Here is a 15,998-nt window from a genome sequence, read left to right on the forward strand (position 1 = left end):
CCCCCCCCCAGTGATTGACAGTCCCCACCCCCAGCTCTGCTCGCCCCTAGGCGCCTGCTCCCGGAAGCTGCCAGAGCTGAGGCCCACTTTCAGGGAAATCCTTGCCTGGTGCGCAGCTGGAGCAACCGTACGCCCGGTCCCGCAGCCCCTCCCCCACCCGGGGACTTCCCTCCGCCTCGAGTCGGAGCTGCCCGGGGAGGCCGCGGGGGACCAGGGGCTGCCCTCTCCCGGGACGGACCCAGCGCGAGGTCCTCCCTGGGGGGCGCGTGGGGAGCCCCGCGGTGCCGTTTGCAGACAGGAGGGGCTTGGCGGGGGCCGGCGACCCCCTCGGAGCACTCGGGACTCGCCCCGCGGGGTCCCCTCCAGGGTTTGCCGCGGTCCCGGGGCCAGGGCGCGGGGTGGGAGGTGGCCGGGGCGGGCGCGGGGCGGGGACAGCGCGGCGCCCCTCCTCCGGCCCCGCCTGGGCCCGGGATCTCTGGGCCGCCGCCCGCGCGCTCCACTCGCCGGACTGTCCCCTGCGGCTCCGCGCGCACCATGGCGCGTCGGGCCGCCCTGGCCGGGCTGCTGCTGCTCCTCCTGCTGGGCGCCGAGCTGCAGGCGCAGGGTGAGTGACCGCCACCAGGGCCCGGGGGCGCGGGGGGCGCACGGCATCGCGGGAGGCGCAGCGCGCGGCGGGGCCTCGGTGCGCGCCCGGAGCCCTGGCGGGCGGCCAGCGGGTGACCCACGCCTCCAGGAGGAGGCCCGCGTGTCCAGCTGTGTCCCCGGGGCCAGCTCGGATCGCTTCCAGGCGCGAAAAGTCAGCGTGTCTTTTCGGGCGTCTCCAACTTTTTCAAAGTTTGCAGGAGGCCCCGGGGGACAGCCGGAGTCAGTGCCCCTCCGCTTGCCAGCCCGGGCGACCTGCTTACGGTCCGCAGCCCGGTGCCCGCTGTCCCCCGGCCACTTGGGTCGCCACCTCTCGCCCACGCGCACGGGGGGCCTCGGGGACCTGGGCCTTTGTGTGCGAGCCGCGGCCCCAGCCACGCCCTGCGCCCGGGCCTAAATTTGGAATCGGCTCCGGGAGCTGGGGCCTGGGAGGAGGGGCAGGGCGAGGTGGGCAGAGAAAGTACTTGGCGAGCGCTGGCCGCGGGTCACGGCTGGTGGAGAAGCGACGCGGGGACACCGAGGCGCCCTTACCCGATGGACAGGGGCTTGTCACTCGGGACACGCAGGGAAAGGAGCCAGAGAAGCAGAATCCCCGGGACCCCTGGCCCTTTCTTTCCCCCATCCCTGCCCAAACCTCTTTGCAAAACGGAAAGGCTTCAGGGCGCGGGTGGTGTGAGTCACTGTCACCACGCAGGGCACCGCTGGGTCCCTGAGTGCGCGCGCCCGCTGCCTGTATCTGGGCGCCGGTTCGGTTCAGGAATGAGAAGCGCGCAGCAGCCGGGATGGGGCCTTCAAGTTTCTCTGCAGAGCGCCCCCAGCCTGCAGCTCAGCCTAGACTTGGGGGTGGGGGGAAGACACCAGGCCCTCGGTTTTTAGGGACAATTTGAACCCGGTTTTGGAATGCACGGCGGCCAAGCACGAGCGCAGCCTGCCTCCTGGTGGGGAAAAGGAGTTTACAGCTCGCCGGTCCTACTTGTTCCCTAACTTGTTCCTGACATGCTGTTGCTGCAGAATTGGCCGGGCCATTGCACCTTCTCGGAGGGTTATTACGGTGGAGAGGGGGCGGCCTCCTCGTGTTTGAGTCCCAAATAAGGCGTTTCAGCTTGTCGGCTTGGAAGTGCCTCAGTGGTGCTCACAGGCCCTACCAACCCCAAGGCTGTGGATGTGGATGGTTTCCGTGATGGGGTGGCCGCAGGGTGGGGCAGGGGACTCCACCTCCTCTTCCCGCTCCTGATCCCCTCTTTCCCATCAGATCCTCTTGGGACGGGATGGGGACCAGATTGTTCCCGAGAGTGACCCTCGGGCTTGGTTTCCAGGGGGTTTTGCAAACCATCTTGGCTCCAGACGGGTCCTAAGGCTTGCTGCTGAGAACTCTGCTCCATGTTCCCAGTTTGGGGACGCGGGGAGTCCTGGGCTCCCAGGTACCACAGTGCCCTGGGTGGGTGTCCCTGAGACCTGGACATTCCCCAGGCACGTGGACGGCACCCAGGAACCAGGAATGGTCACCCGAACAGTGGCTTTGAATTTCTCAGTGATGGTGACAGAGCCTTCCACAGGGACAGAGGATTTTGGAGAAGTGGGAAGACACAGGCCCAGGGCTTGGCGTCTCCAGGGGCAGCGTCTACTGGAGGAGGAATTGTCCCCTGGAGACCTGAGGCAGGAGACCCCTGCACACTGAGGGTCCGTCGGGGACATCTGTAGCCAGGAGGGCTCGAAGTCCCTGCAGGGTGGGCTCTGGCTCCCAGGTGGCACCGGAGCGGGGACCTTGGGTCCTGGTGCATCTCCTTGAGCTCAGCAGTGCCTTAGATCTGAGGTGGCCGGCTGTGGTCCTGTCCATCCACGAAGCGTCCCTCTGTACCTGGACGCAGTCGGCCACCCAGAGATCTGAGACCCCCATGACCCTCGAGCCAGGTCCTGGCAGTGCTTATGGGTCTGTCCCTGAGCTCTGGTGAGTGGACAGAGGCTGCTCGCTCGGCCGGGCGCCGTGGCACACACACGCCTGTCCTCCCAGCGGCTCGGGAGGCTGAGGCAGGAGGATGGCGCGTTCAAAGCCAGCCTCCGCCAAAGCGAGGCCCTGAGCCACTCAGGGAGGCCCTGTCCCTAAATAAAATGCAAAACAGAGCTGGGGACGTGCAGAGCTAACTGGACGCCTGTCCAATGGGGGGCGCTGTCCAGCGAGGGGCACTCAGGGAGGTCATCCGGGTCCTGCTGGGCTCTCTGTGTCCCCTGGCACCAGGACGTGGGGACCCTGCTCTCCCCACATTTGCAGACCCTCCTCTCGCGGGGTAGCCAGAGGCGCTCGGAGCCTCTCGGGGGGGGACGCTGGATTCTTTGACCCAGAAGCCGTCAGCCTCTGGCCGGGCTGGGCACCCTCTCCCCTGACTTCCACCAGGTTTTCAAACCTATTTTCAAGTTTGGCAAAAGAAAGACCCCAAATCCAGACAGACGGACCTTTCACCCCCTGGAATCCGTCCGTCCATCAGGGTGACCTAGGGGTCTATTTCATTTCATTTCATTTTATTTTGTACTGGGGACCGGTCAGTACGGAGCCACACCCCCGGCTCCTTTATTTTTATCATTTTTAGATTTTTTAAATTATTTTTTTAAATTTTATTTTATTCATTTTTTTGGGGGGGGGTACCGGCCTTTGAATCTGGGGGTGCTTAGCCACCGAGCCCCGTCCCCAGCCCTTTTTATATTTTATTTAGAGACAGGGTCTCCCTGAGCTGCTCAGAGCCTCTTTGAGTGGCTGAGGCTGGCCTCCAACTTGTGATCCTCCCGCCTCAGCCTCCCGAGCCACCGGGATGACAGGCACGTGCCACCGCGCCTGGCTCCAGCGGTTTATCACATGGTCATTGTCCCCTTGTGAGAGCGTGGTGGCAGGCGGAGCGTTTTGTTGCTGGTGGAGGTGGCCTTCAGGGCGGCACACCACAGGGACAGCTGTACGCTCTGGCCTTCTTGTGTGTGCCCTTGTCCTGGAGGAAGGATGGTGACAAGGACGGTGACGGCATGGGGTGATAACGGCACCCTCTGCACATGGCCACTTCTCTCTGGGGGCTTCCTGTTGGTGCTGGGCCATTGGCTTGGGCGGGTGCCAGCCTCCCTGGTGAGGCTGGGCCTCTACCCCCCCCCCCCTACAACTTCCTGTTTCCTGTTTTCCTTCCCCCGAGCCACACCAGCGGGTGCCCTGGAAACCGCAGCTGGCCGCCCCCCCCCCACGCTCCCGGGCCTCACTTCTCCAGGGGACACCTCTGTGCGCTGAGAAGCGCCCCAAGATTGCAGGTCCTGCCGGCCCCTGGAGGAGGGCACGGGAGCCACGGATGGTTCTAGAGCCCGGGGGACGTGGTATCTTCTCGGTCCCTCTGCACCGAGCTAGCTCCCTCAGACAGACGTGAGGGACAGCCAGGGCCCCCCCCCCCCCGCCCGGTGTCCGGCTTCCAGCCAGAGGTGTCTGCGGGGCGATGGCCGTGACCCCCCAGACAGCCCCGAGGTCAGAGCCGCTGCCTGGGTTCATCTCCGTGTCCAGCAAGATAAGGAGCTGGAGATAAGCGGGGAGTGGAAATGGTGGAGGAGAACTAGACTGCGAGTGTGATCACAGAGGGAACTTCCCTAGATCCACATCTGGGCATTCTGCTTTTTCTCCACCCCCCCAGCGTCCAGGGCCCTGTCCCCAGATTCCTCACTGGGTTGAGGTCACGTAGGGAATTGCGCAGGGATCGGGTCTGTCTGGGTGCACCAAGTGCTCCCTGAACAAAGCACCGGGTTTTAGTCTCCTTGGCCTGCATCCCCTCCTTGATGCCTATCTTTTAGGATATGGCCCTTTGCCAGAGGTCAGGATCCACTCCTGCGGGCTCCTTCTTCCGCATCAGATTGTTAGCAGACTGTTGAATCAATCCCCTCAATTGTTCTGCACGGTCCCCAACCCCAGCATCTGTCCAGGACTCGGAGAAGCCCTTCAGATAGTTCATACCTTGGACACTTTGGACAGGTCCAGGGACCTCCTTAGAGACGGAAGGCTTTTTAAAAGCCCCTCACCAGAGCACCCCAGAGGCCCTGAGAGTCCAGGATCCAGCTGTCAATCAAGTTTATCCACCACCCACTCACCATCCCCAACATACACCCCCATCCATCACCCACCATCCAGCCGCCAATCATCCATGTGCATCCATCTGTCCACCCACCGGTCCACCCACCCATCCATCCCTTGATCCTTTGCTAGGTTATCCCAGCGGCTCGGGAGGCTGAGGCAGGAGGATCGAGAGTGGGAGGCCAGCCTCAGCCATTTAGCAAGACTCCACCCAACTCAGCGAGACCCTGGGGGTGTGGCTCCGCGGAGAAGCGTCCCCCGAAAGGAAAAAGGACAGTTCCCTTTTGTGGTGACCCGCGGTGCAGAGTCCCAGGGGACGGCCAGGTCCGTCTCTGCGTCTGTCACCTCCGCCTGGGTCCCTCCCGCACCCTCCAGTGGGCTGTCACTGTCATGGAGAATCCCGACACGGTCCCTGGGCCACCGCGTCCCCTGGTTGCCTGGAGACCCAGGCTGCTCAGGAAGGGACTGTCCCCCCACACCCCAACTGTGGGGGACAATGTCTCAGAGTGACAGAGGACGGGGGCCGCCGCGGGGTAACACTGTCGCTACTCTCGGCTGCAAAAACCCAGCGCCCGGTCTGGAAGGCGGTTCCCTGAGCTGATCTGCAAAAGGCAGCGTATACAGGCGGCGCCTAAGCTCGGCGTAGGTCGACCCAGCCGGTTTGCAAGTCCAGGGGCCCTTGGCCTCTGCCGGGCTGCCCTTCGGTGCGCCTCCGGGCCGCGTTTGCACCTGCGGAGCTCCACCCCTGCGCGCCTGCGGGAGGCAGCTCAGCGGGAAGCCGGGAGGGAGGCCAAGAGGGAGGCCGGGAGGCGGGAGGGAGGCCCGTGCGCAGCGCCGCGGCTTGTTTTTCGAGCTTCCTGGCCGCGGAGCCGAGGAAGGGCGGGGCTCGGGCCGCCGCTGGGACGCGCCCTGGTGACTCATCGGCCGGTCCCCTGCACATCTGGAGGCTGGTTGCGCGGGCGCGGGGCGGGGCGGAGGCAGCCTCTCTGCAAACCGAGGGAGAATCGGAGCGGCCGGCTTCCCCGGGCATCTAGGGGCCCCCCACCCTCACCCCGACTGGCCACCTGCCCTTTCTTGCTAATGTCCCTGGGGGGGGGCGGGTGTTTGGGCAGCAGATCTGGGTATGGGTCACCTGGGGTTTGTGCGCACCGAGGAGGAGGGCAAGGGAAGGAGAGGAAGTTGGTGCCTTTTTTTGGAAGGTCTGAGTGTCACTTTGTGCCCCCTCCCCCCACCCTGGTGTAAAATGACATGACCTACGTGTCCCAGCCGTCTGCGCCCTCAAGATCATGGCCCTGTCCTTCCAAGCAGCTCAGAAATGGGGACAACCTAGGATGAGCCCCCGGGAGAAATACGGCTTAGTATGCAACCAGGAAAAAGGCAGATTCCTCCTGTCCTCGGTGACAGCCTGGTGGCCGGAGGGGACAATGTGTGTGCCCTGAAACGAGCCGGGCTCAGAAAGACGAGGGGAACCTGTTCTGACTCTCATAAGAAACAGGAAGTGCCCAGGTGGTTTCTGGGGGTTCCGGGAGCCGGACACGAGGAGGATTAGCTGCAGAGCTGGTTTGGACCTCAGGGAGGCCGGTGGCAACAATGTGTCCCATCCCGGGACACCTGGAGGGGATTCCAAGTGTCCAAATGTCCTCTTCTAGGTCTGGGAGCTCTGCAGCCTGTGAGGAAAACGGGGGTGTCCAGACCTCAGCCCCTGGGTGGACCTCTGCCCCTGGCCCCGTCCACCGTCCACACACTGGACCCCTGAGCCCCGTCCCCAGCCCTAGTTTGCATTTTATTTAGGGACAGGGTCTCCCTGAGCTGCTTAGGGCCTCGCTTTGGCTGAGGCTGGCTTTGAACTCGCGATCCTCCTGCCTCGGCCTCCCCAGATGCTAGGATGACCAACGCTGCCACAGTGTCCAGCGAAATTTCCCCGATTTCTAACCTGGATCTCCTTCCTTTTCCTCTCAGATTTCGATCTGTCCGACGCCCTCGGTGAGTAGCGCCTGATTTTTTATTCTTATTTTTAACTTTGCACACAGTGTGTCCCTTAAGGCCCTTGATGGTGTGAGCCCCTCGGGAAGGGGACAGTGCACAGAGGTGCAGCAGGGTCCACCGTGGTGGCCGCTGGGGTCATTCAGTGGAGATGGTGACCTGGAAGCCGGGCAGCCTGGGGCTTGGGGAAGGGGCTGGACCAGGGTCCCCAGGCTGAGCTCCCTCCAGGGCTCCAGGGAGCTCCTCCTGCCTCTCCAGCTCCTGGGCTCCAGGTGGCCCTGGGAGGGTGGCCCCTCACTGCAGTCTCTGCCTCCGTCCCCACGGGGCTCCTCCTCTGGGTCTGTGTCCCCTCCTCTGTCTCTTGGGAGGACACGGCCATGGCACGAGGGCCCCCTGACCCAGGAGGAGCCCATCTCAGGGCCCTTCACTGAGTCCCTCTGCAGACACCTTCTAGAAGTCGCTCAGTCCCACCCTAAATGGCTTAGAGCCTGGCTGAGTGGCTGAGGCTGGCCTCCAACTGGCCATCCTCCTGCCTCAGCCTCCCGAGCTGCAGGGATCCGAGGTGGGAGCCACCGCGCCCGGCCCAGCCTGGGTTCCTAACGGAGGCCGCTTGGGTGCAGGTCCCTGAGGAGGAAGCGAGGTTCCCGAGGAGTAAATGGGCACCGGGTCCCTCCCCCGCCTTCTCCTCTGATCTCGGGCCGTCCACTCCCGGTCTTGCTGGTCAGCTTCCTCTTTTTGTGGTTTCCGGGGGCATCTGTCTCTCAGGAGGAAGGGGACAGCCCGGCGGGACCACCCTGTGCAGCCAGCCGTGTTCCACGTGTGCACGGAGTGGACACTGAGCGGGCCTCCCTGCCTCCCTCTAGTACCTCAAGTTATTTTTGTTTGTTTCTTAGGGGACAATGACCAGAAGCCAACGAAGGCTCCCAAAAAGCCGAGCAATGACGGTAAGGAGGCAGAGTCCTCGCTGTGCAAAAAAGAAAGAGGAAACGCTGGCTTCCCGGTCCCTAACTAACAGCAGGACACAGCTCCCGGAGCCACCAGGGGACATGAGTCACTCAGGGTGGTGACATTTTCTGTTTGGTACCGGGATTGACCTCGGGGACACTGGACCCCTGAGCCCCGTCCCCAGCCCTATTTTGCATTTTATTGAGAGACAGGGTCTCCCTGAGCTCCTCAGGGCCTCGCTTTGGCGGAGGCTGGCTTTGAACCCGCGATCCTCCTGCCTCGGCCTCCTGAGCCGCTGCGGTGACCGCCGTGGGCCATTTCAATTCCATGTCCACGCCCAACTTTGGGACCCGTGGCCTCTGCCCGTCTATTCCTTAACGGGCATCACTGGGCCCCAGAGTGTGGTTGGAATCCTAGCGGATGAGATGGCCGCTGCCCGCTCCTGGCTGGCCTCGCTGCGGAGGCCGCTCTGCCTTAGCTGCTTGCTTGCTTCTGAAGGTGGCGCGGCGGGGAGCCCTCGCGCACTGAGCAGCTGCTGCTCGCCCTCCGCTGACCTAAGCTTGGCCGCGCACGAAGCCCCGGGGCCCGTGACAAAGATCGTCCCGAAGCCCTGGCAAGGTGGGCACCGAGGTGGGGCCTTCCTGGAGGGGCGGGCCTCGACTCTGCAAAGGGAGGCACTCGAGACCCTCAGGAGGGTTGAGGTTTCTCTGCTGGGGGGTCTCCCTCCTGCGCCCCCTCGGTCCTGAGGTCGGGCTCCGGGCTCCTGGAGGCCGTGTCTGCAAGAAGGACGGCCTCGTGCGTCCTGAGGTCCTGCAAATAGACGCAGTTAAGCGGGCTGAGGCTCTTGGACCCTGAGAAAGGTCCATGCACCAAGCAGGGAGTATGGTCAGGGCTGTCCCCGGACCCAGAAAAAGCTACTGGACAGCTCCCCGCAGCTCAGGATGCGCACTGCACAAAACTGAGTCGCAACTTTGTTGCAATTGGACAGCGTGAGTCAGTTGCAACTTTGTTGCCCAGCGACACGGTGGAACACCCCGTGTGAAAGGTAAAGGGGAGCTACCCGAGGGTCCCCAGTGTCCCCTGCTGCACGCGCGCTCGAGGCTCAGCTTTGCTAATAACCCGCTGCTTGTGCTCCACCCCCGGGTGACCATCCCTCTGTGCCAGCATCGCGCCCCGAGAACTTGGGAATTAACCACCTGTCCCCGTTTCTAGGGAACGGCTTTAATCTCGAGGACGCCCTCGGTGGTGGTGGTGGTGGACACGGTGAGTGACCTGCTGCGGCCAGGGTCGTTGAGGTGCCCACTCGCGCATTTCCTTCCAGAAAGGAGCAAGGGGCGTCAGGAACCCAACTCGTGTTCTTTGATCCCTGCCGCCGTGAGCGGTGTGGCAGTTGGTGCTGGTGTCCGAGGTCCAGTCCCTGGTGGCCGACTCCCTGGCTCTGGCCCAAGGGGAGCAGAACAAGATGGCGGCAGGGCCTGGAGGAGGAGGAGAGCAGCTCAGGACAGGGCACCAGGGAGCAGAGAGAGCTCTGCTCACCAGGGACAGGACAGAGACCCCAAAGGCACAGCCCAGGGACCCCTCCTCCAGCCACACCCCACCTGCTGCAGTCACCACCCAGTGAGTCCATTCAAGTGGATTAATCCACTATTCGGTTACACCAGGAAGCAGAGAGAGCTCTGCTCACCTGGGACAGGACAGAGACCCCAAAGGCACAGCCCAGGGCCCCCTCCTCCAGCCTCACCCCACCTGCTGCAGTCACCACCCAGTGAGGCCATCCAAGTGGATTAATCCTCTTATTGGTCTACACCCAGTGAGTCCATCCAAGTGGATTAATCCACTTATTGGTCTACACCCAGTGAGTCCATCCAAGTGGATTAATCCACTTATTGGTCTACACCTCTCACAACCCACTCATTTCACTCACATGGTCTCCCACGTGACCTTTGGCCTCTGTTGAAAGCCCTCAGTGAGTAGCATCGTCACCAGGGGGTGGACGGCAACTGCCAGGTGACCATGGGATGAGTGTCCCCTCAAGGCGAGGGCTAGCTGTGCTGTCCAGCGGCTGGGTGACCCCAGGGGAAGCCGAGGAAGGTCCCTTCCCTTCACTTCTCGCTGCTCTAACTCTGTTCCAGACGCCCCAGCGTCGCCCAATGAGCCCAAGCCCAGGCCCAACCAGCCCAGCTCCTCTGGTGAGTCCCCCCTGTCCCTCGGCTGGACTTGGGGTCATGGGGCGTGGCTGGACGGGGGGTTGTGGGGACCGTCCTTGCCCCAAAGGCCGCTTTGGGCCGGGATCAGCAGTTTTCAACCCTTTTTCTGTTTCCTTTGGAGACGGGCGGAGGCTGGCCTCCAACTGGCCGTCCTCCTGCCTCCGCACCGGGTCGGCCCCCTCCACCCGAGGACCCGCTGACTCTCCCCCTCTCTCCCCAGGTGGCTTTTCCGACAGTGACCTCCTAGACGGGACTTCGGGAGGTGAAGGTGAGTTGTCCTTTCTCCCCCCACCCCCCCGCGGCCACCGGCCCTGCGGAGTGTCCCCGAGCTTCTCGGCCAGGTCCCTCTCGAACGCGCGGAAAGACCCCCCTGCAGCTTCGTCCTCCGTCTCCGAGCCCCCACATGGGGACCCAGCCGTTGACACAGGGGACCTCCGGGGGACCTTCCAGGTGCAGCGGAGACGGGAGCCGGCTGCCCTCGGTCAACACTCTTCTTTTGCAGGACACGGTGGTGGCTCTGACGGTGGCAGTCCCAGGAACGAGGGACAAGAGAGTATGTACCTTGAACGGCCGCCCTCTCCCTTCCCCTCTCCTCTGGGGACAAGGGACGCCGGGGACACGGTGCTTGAAGTCGTAGTGTTTGCACCATCGCCCTGAAGACCTGGGCAGAGCCCGGGTCCCTCCGCGGCAATCACGGGCCACAGCTGGGCCGACCACACGGCTGCGTGGCCACTTTGCAATTTGGGGAAATAAGTGACGGTGTTTTTGGGTGGGTTTGGTACCCGGGATTGAACCTCAGGGTCACTCCACCCCTGAGCCCCGTCCCCAGCCCCATTTTGCATTTTATTTAGGGACAGGGTCTCCCTGAGCTGCTCAGGGCCTCCCTTTGGCGGAGGCTGGTTTTGACCTCACGATCCTCCTGCCTCAGCCTCCTGAGCTTCCTGGGCCGTGTTTAGATGCATCTCTCGGGCGGCTGTCCTGAGCTTCCACTGCCATCCGCATGTCCCTCCCTGTCACGGTGACGTCTGTTTCTTCCTCTGTGCAGCTAACTCCGAGGGCGTGGTCCCCGGCATCGTGGGAGCCGTGGTGGTGGCCGTGGCCGGGGCCATCTCCAGCTTCATCGCCTACCAGAAAAAGAAGCTGTGCTTCAAAGAAAACGGTAGGTGCCCTCCTGACCGCGCACCAGGCCCCCTCGCAAAAGCACACGCAGCAGCGCTCTTGCCGGCTCACCGCGCGGGTGCGAGGCTGGGACTCCCTGGGTCTGCCATCAGGCCCTGCTGCTCCGACATGCACATGTGCACAGGTTGCTAACTGCTCCGGCGCCGCCATCTTGCTTTCTGCACCCAGAGGCATCCGACACCCCAAATGGGGAGTCGCTCCCGTCCAATTTGGTGAAACCAATTCACCAGTGAGGCTCTTGGATGGGGTGCAAAATTGGATGGAGAATCGGGACTCGGGGCGCCTTGGGGACCCAGGTCTTGGGGACTCCATGGTCAGGGGGGTTGGGACCTGGTGCTTAAAAGTCCCTGAGTGAGGCCGGGATTTGCTCCAAGTCGGGAAACAGGGCACACAAATGCCCAGGTTCAAGGAGATGCCACCAAGGATCTAGGAGAACCCAAACCTTCTCCCGGCCTGGGTCTCCCCAAAGTCGCCAGGACCTCCACCAGCCTGGAGCTCCGCCCACGTGGATTTTACAATTTCCCTTTAGTTCCATTTTCCCAAGTCGGAGCTAGACGTGCGGCTGGAGGGGGGACGCAGGTGGCTTGCTCAGGAAGGCTGCGTCCTAGCCAGGGAGCCCCGTGGTGACCTGGGGAGAAAGTGACCTTCGGTTTCTGGAGACTCCTCGGGCCTCCCTCAGGAGACTCCACCTTTTTCTGGGCCGTGCACGTTTCCGTTTTCGCCCCTGAATTTTTCAAGTGAGCCTAACGCGTGACTCAGGTAGCCGTGGTTTTAGGGACAGAGGTAGAGAAATGGCCTGGGGTGGCCAGGAAGGGTTGGGGCAAACCGAGTTCCCCACGGAAGGGACGAGGGGAGGCTCACTGTGAAGTCACCCGGCCACCTGCCTGACGCTTGCAGGGTCTGTCTCTGCTGCTTGTCCCCTGGCACCGGGTCAGCTTCGAGGTCCGCGTGGGGGGGGGGGGCGCACAACCACGCGGAGCCTAATCCATGCTCAGGGAGGCGCTTTGGGCTGGGCCTGTGTCCCTGATGGACAGCTGGACGCTGTGCGGAGCCGGGCTGCGCTCACTCTCCTGCCTCCTGCCTGGTCCTCTAACGCCACCTGGCTGCGCTCTGTCCACCCGGCTCCTGCCCCCAGCTGACCTCTTAAACGTCTCCTTTTTTTTTATCATTATTATTTTTTCTTTCTTTTTGGTCCCCCCCCCATTTCAGATGCCTCCAAGACCTAGGGAGGAGCAGAGCACCCTGTCCAGTCCAGAGCGCCCTGAGGACCCTTGTGCCACTCCTAGGACGCAGCCTGGCCTAGCGAGCCGCCTCCCCCTCTGTGCGCCCGGGTCCCCTCCCCAGCTAGCTCGCCTCTCTCCTCCCCGCGGGGTCCCCTCTGCAGATTTCTGTACCTTAAATTCTCCATTTCTGGGCCTTCTCGGTGCATGGAGCTCGGGCCACACGGCGCGCACCCAGTGCGCGGGGAGGGACGGGAAGGGATGGTGTCCCTTTGGAAGGCCACAGAGAGAACGGGGCGAGTCGTGTCGCCCTGCCCCCGAGGGTCCTCTGCAGCGGGTCAGCAGGGCGAGGACCCCTCTGCGCTCTACTGTGCAGGGAGAGCCCTGGGACGGGGTCCCCTTGCTCCCGGGGATCTCGCCACTCAGTGCCACTCAGTGCCACTCAGTGCCACTCAGCGCAGGGGACTTCTCGGCCCAGGATTCCTTCCGCGCTGGGTCTGCAGACACGGCTCTCTAGAGTCCTGTCCTGCGTTGTCCAAAAAGGGCGCCGCAGGTGGGTGGACCGACCGACTGTGGTTCTGGTCACCGCCCCAGGGTGGCCGCCTGGATGGCCCTTTTGCTCTTTTGGAAGGAGACATGTGTCCAAAGCATCCTCGGTTAGGATCCCCAGAAGCCAGTCCGCGCAGGCGCGCAGGCGCACAGGCTCAAGTCCCCCCCAAACGCCGCTTGTCAGTACCGCGGAGTGACCGGCCGCTGGTACTCGGTGGCATGCTGACCTGGGCTCCCAGGCTTTCGCAGTTCGCAGTAGTTCAAGGGCCAACCCGCTGTGTTCCCCTGTCCGCAGCGCAAGCACCCTCTCTGGTCACCACCTGCGCACCTCCCTCAAGTGCGCGCCTTGCGTACACCTTGGGCTCGCTCGCTCTCTGGTCTCAAGCACGTTGGCTTCTTCGCTGTGGGTGTCACTTAGAGGCTGGGTGGGGGTGCAGTTTGCAGATCTTAGGGTCCCTTTAGGGGGTCCATCTCTCTGTCGCCGTGATTGCAACCCGCACCGCACACCTTGAGGCACGACGGTATTTGAACCACGGCAGGGTGCGCTGTGCGTTCAGATTCTGTGATCAGGGGACACGGAGGGCTCGGGTGGGGTGACTTGGGGGTGGGTGAGCCCCCTCCGTGTGGCGTGTAAAACGTGTCCTTTGGTGACGGTGCAGAGAACAAATAAACGCATTTAATCCGTGACCCTCGTGTGGACTTGGAGCTCTGTTGGCTTTTAGATGCGCGTTGGAAGAGAAGGGCGAGGGGGTAGGGGGTGACATGGGGCGCGCGGGTGACTTTGAAATTCCACGGATCGAGCCCCGTCCCCAGCCCCCTTAGGGCTTAGGTTAGCTCTAAGCTAAGTTGCTGAGGCTGGCCTCCAATGGACCATCCTCCTGCCTCAGCCTCCGGAGCTGCTGGGATGACAGGCCACGGTGTCCAGCACCAGGGCTGGTTTTGGTGGTTTGCATTCTGGGGCAGGTGGGTACAGGGGCAGGGGCAGCTTTTAGCCCAAGGAAGGCCCTCGGGGTACTAACAGGGACGAAAAGTCCCCCTTCTGCAGGCTGCGTGAGTTCCAAGCCCAGCGATCCCCTCTGAGCCTTGAAGTGGGGGTTCCGTGCCCACTGCTCGTTCCTGGAGGGTCTTAGGACTGAGAAACGAAGCCTGGGGGTGCAGCAGACCCTGCTGTCCACCCCGTCCACCCCTCACCACCACCCCCGGGTGTGATTTGTGCATCTTGAGCAGTGCGTTCCCTGCTCCACTGAGCTGTGCGTGTGTTTGATTCTTTGCAGCGGGACAAGGAGAAGTGGACTTGGAGAACCGAGCGGGCACCAACGCAGAGCCACCAGGTAAGGAAGGGCAGGTAGGGAGGCCGGCTTCCAAGTCTAAGAAGGAGAATTTGGCTGGGTGTCGCGGGGGTGCACCCCTGTAATCCTAGCCTCTCGGGAGGCTGAGGCAGGAGGACGGCAAGTTGGAGGCCAGCCTCCGCCACTCAGGTGCTAAGCAACTCAGCGAGACCCCGTCTCAAAATAAAAAAATAAAAAGGGCTGGGGACAGGGCTTAGTGGTCAAGCACCCCTGGTGTCCCTTTCCTGGGGGTCCCATCCGTCACCCGTGGGGCTCACGGAGTGACTTTTTACTATGTGTGTTGGATTGAGGTGCCCGGTCCTCCCGGGTCCTCTAGGAAGGGTGTCCCCGCATGCGCCGGGGGAGTGACGCCCTGTCCTCTGTCCACCCAGTGCAGCGCACGCTTTTGGAGAAGTAGAGGCCGCTGGGTGGGAAGAGCCCAGTCCCAGGTCTGTCGCTGAGTGACACCTGCCCAGTGACACTTTGCAAGACCAGCTGGCCAGCGCAGAGGCCACCGCGCGCTCGGGGAGCCGCCGCCCTGTGTCCACTGAAGGACTCCCTGTCCCAGACCTGAGGTGACCAGCACGCAGGGTGACCAGCAGGACGAACCCGCGGGGACTTGTCTCACCTTGACCCCTGGGGCTCCGGGGGATGGGAAAGGCCACCAGGACCCAGAACCTGTGGTCGGACACCGGCCCCGACAGATGCCTGGACGCGCAAGCCCTGGGCCGATGCCCAGTACCTGGACCCAGGCGACGCCCGACGCCTCCCGAGTGGAGCTGACCCCAGTGTCCTCGCGTCCCTCCGATGCCTTAGGATATCCGGCTGTTTTCTTTTGTTTTGATTTTTTAGGATTTTTTTTTTCCAATTAATAAAACAAAATTGGAAACCAAGCGGCTTTCTGCGCCGGGGTTTGCCGCGGTGGGTTCCAGCTGGGGGCCGTGGGAAGGGGCGTGGGCGGGGCCTCCTCTTCCACAAGGGCGCGGATGCTCCCCTGCACCCAGATGCTCGGGCAGCCAGACAGTTCCCTGCACGCGCATGCTCCGCAGCAGATACTCCCAAGACGCCAGATACTCCCCCGCACCCAGATGCTCCCAGCAACCAGGTACTCCCCTGCGCTCGCTCCCAGTCAGATACTCCCCTGCAGCCGGATACTCCCAGGCAGCCAGACACTCCCCAGCACCCAGCTACTTCTCTGAATATAGGTCGGCCCTGGCACCCAGGTGCTCCCCTCCATTCAGATGCTCCTCTAAACAGAGGCTCTGCCTTCCTCCAGATGCTCCTTGTGCGCCGGGACACTTCTGCACCCAGATACTCCTCTGCTCCCAGGTGCTCCTGCCATCCAGACCCTCCTCCGCATTGGGATCCTTTCCTGTCCAGATACTCCCCGGCCCCCAGATGTCTCCCCCCCAAGCGGCGTGTGTCCTGTGGGTGGAACGTGGGTGTTTGCTCACCATTTCTGGAGCCTGGTACCAGGGGTTGGGCCCCGTGGACGTGGGGTCTGGCTGAACACGGGGGAGCAGCTCCTCCCTGTGGTGGCCGGGAGTGTCCTCCTGGGGGAGCCGCGGTCACTGGAAACGGTCCCTTCCCTGCGGTGACAGCCGACTTTCCCCCGTAGTGTGTGTGTGGGGGGCAGCAGCTCCTCACCTTGGGCGCTGCCCACGCCCAGGCCCCCAGGGACGGGCTCCGGTGGACTCCAGCTGCAGCCGGGCAGCCTCGGCTCCCGACTTCTCCCGCCAGAACACGAGCCTGTCCACTCGGGGTGGCCAGCGGCCCGGGGGAGTGAACGAGAGCCCTGGCTGGCCGCCCAGAGAAGGCACCCCGTGGGGAGGGCCTTGCTGTCCCCCGGCAGGGCCTC

General features: G+C 63.2%; 1 protein-coding gene across 2 annotated transcripts; it reads left to right on the top strand.

The window, feature by feature from the left end:
* Nucleotides 1-446: 446 nt before the first annotated feature.
* Nucleotides 447-14,986, top strand: LOC113176946 (CD99 antigen). 2 transcript variants are annotated; one of them, XM_026381501.2, is made up of 10 exons: nucleotides 447-604; nucleotides 6,689-6,712; nucleotides 7,606-7,656; nucleotides 8,870-8,920; nucleotides 9,790-9,846; nucleotides 10,085-10,132; nucleotides 10,367-10,417; nucleotides 10,910-11,023; nucleotides 14,087-14,143; nucleotides 14,533-14,986. In XM_026381501.2, the coding sequence occupies exons 1-10, from the start codon at nucleotides 535-537 to the stop codon at nucleotides 14,556-14,558; spliced, it is 549 nt and encodes a 182-aa protein (XP_026237286.2). In that variant the 5' UTR covers nucleotides 447-534; the 3' UTR covers nucleotides 14,559-14,986. The 2 variants fall into 2 exon arrangements, with proteins under 2 accessions (XP_026237286.2, XP_026237287.2); XM_026381502.2 differs by lacking the exons at nucleotides 14,087-14,143; nucleotides 14,533-14,986 and adding an exon at nucleotides 12,253-13,499.
* The last annotated feature ends 1,012 nt before the right edge of the window (nucleotides 14,987-15,998 follow it).

This window comes from Urocitellus parryii, chromosome Y, assembly GCF_045843805.1.
Source record: "Urocitellus parryii isolate mUroPar1 chromosome Y, mUroPar1.hap1, whole genome shotgun sequence".
Lineage (NCBI taxonomy): Eukaryota > Metazoa > Chordata > Mammalia > Rodentia > Sciuridae > Urocitellus > Urocitellus parryii.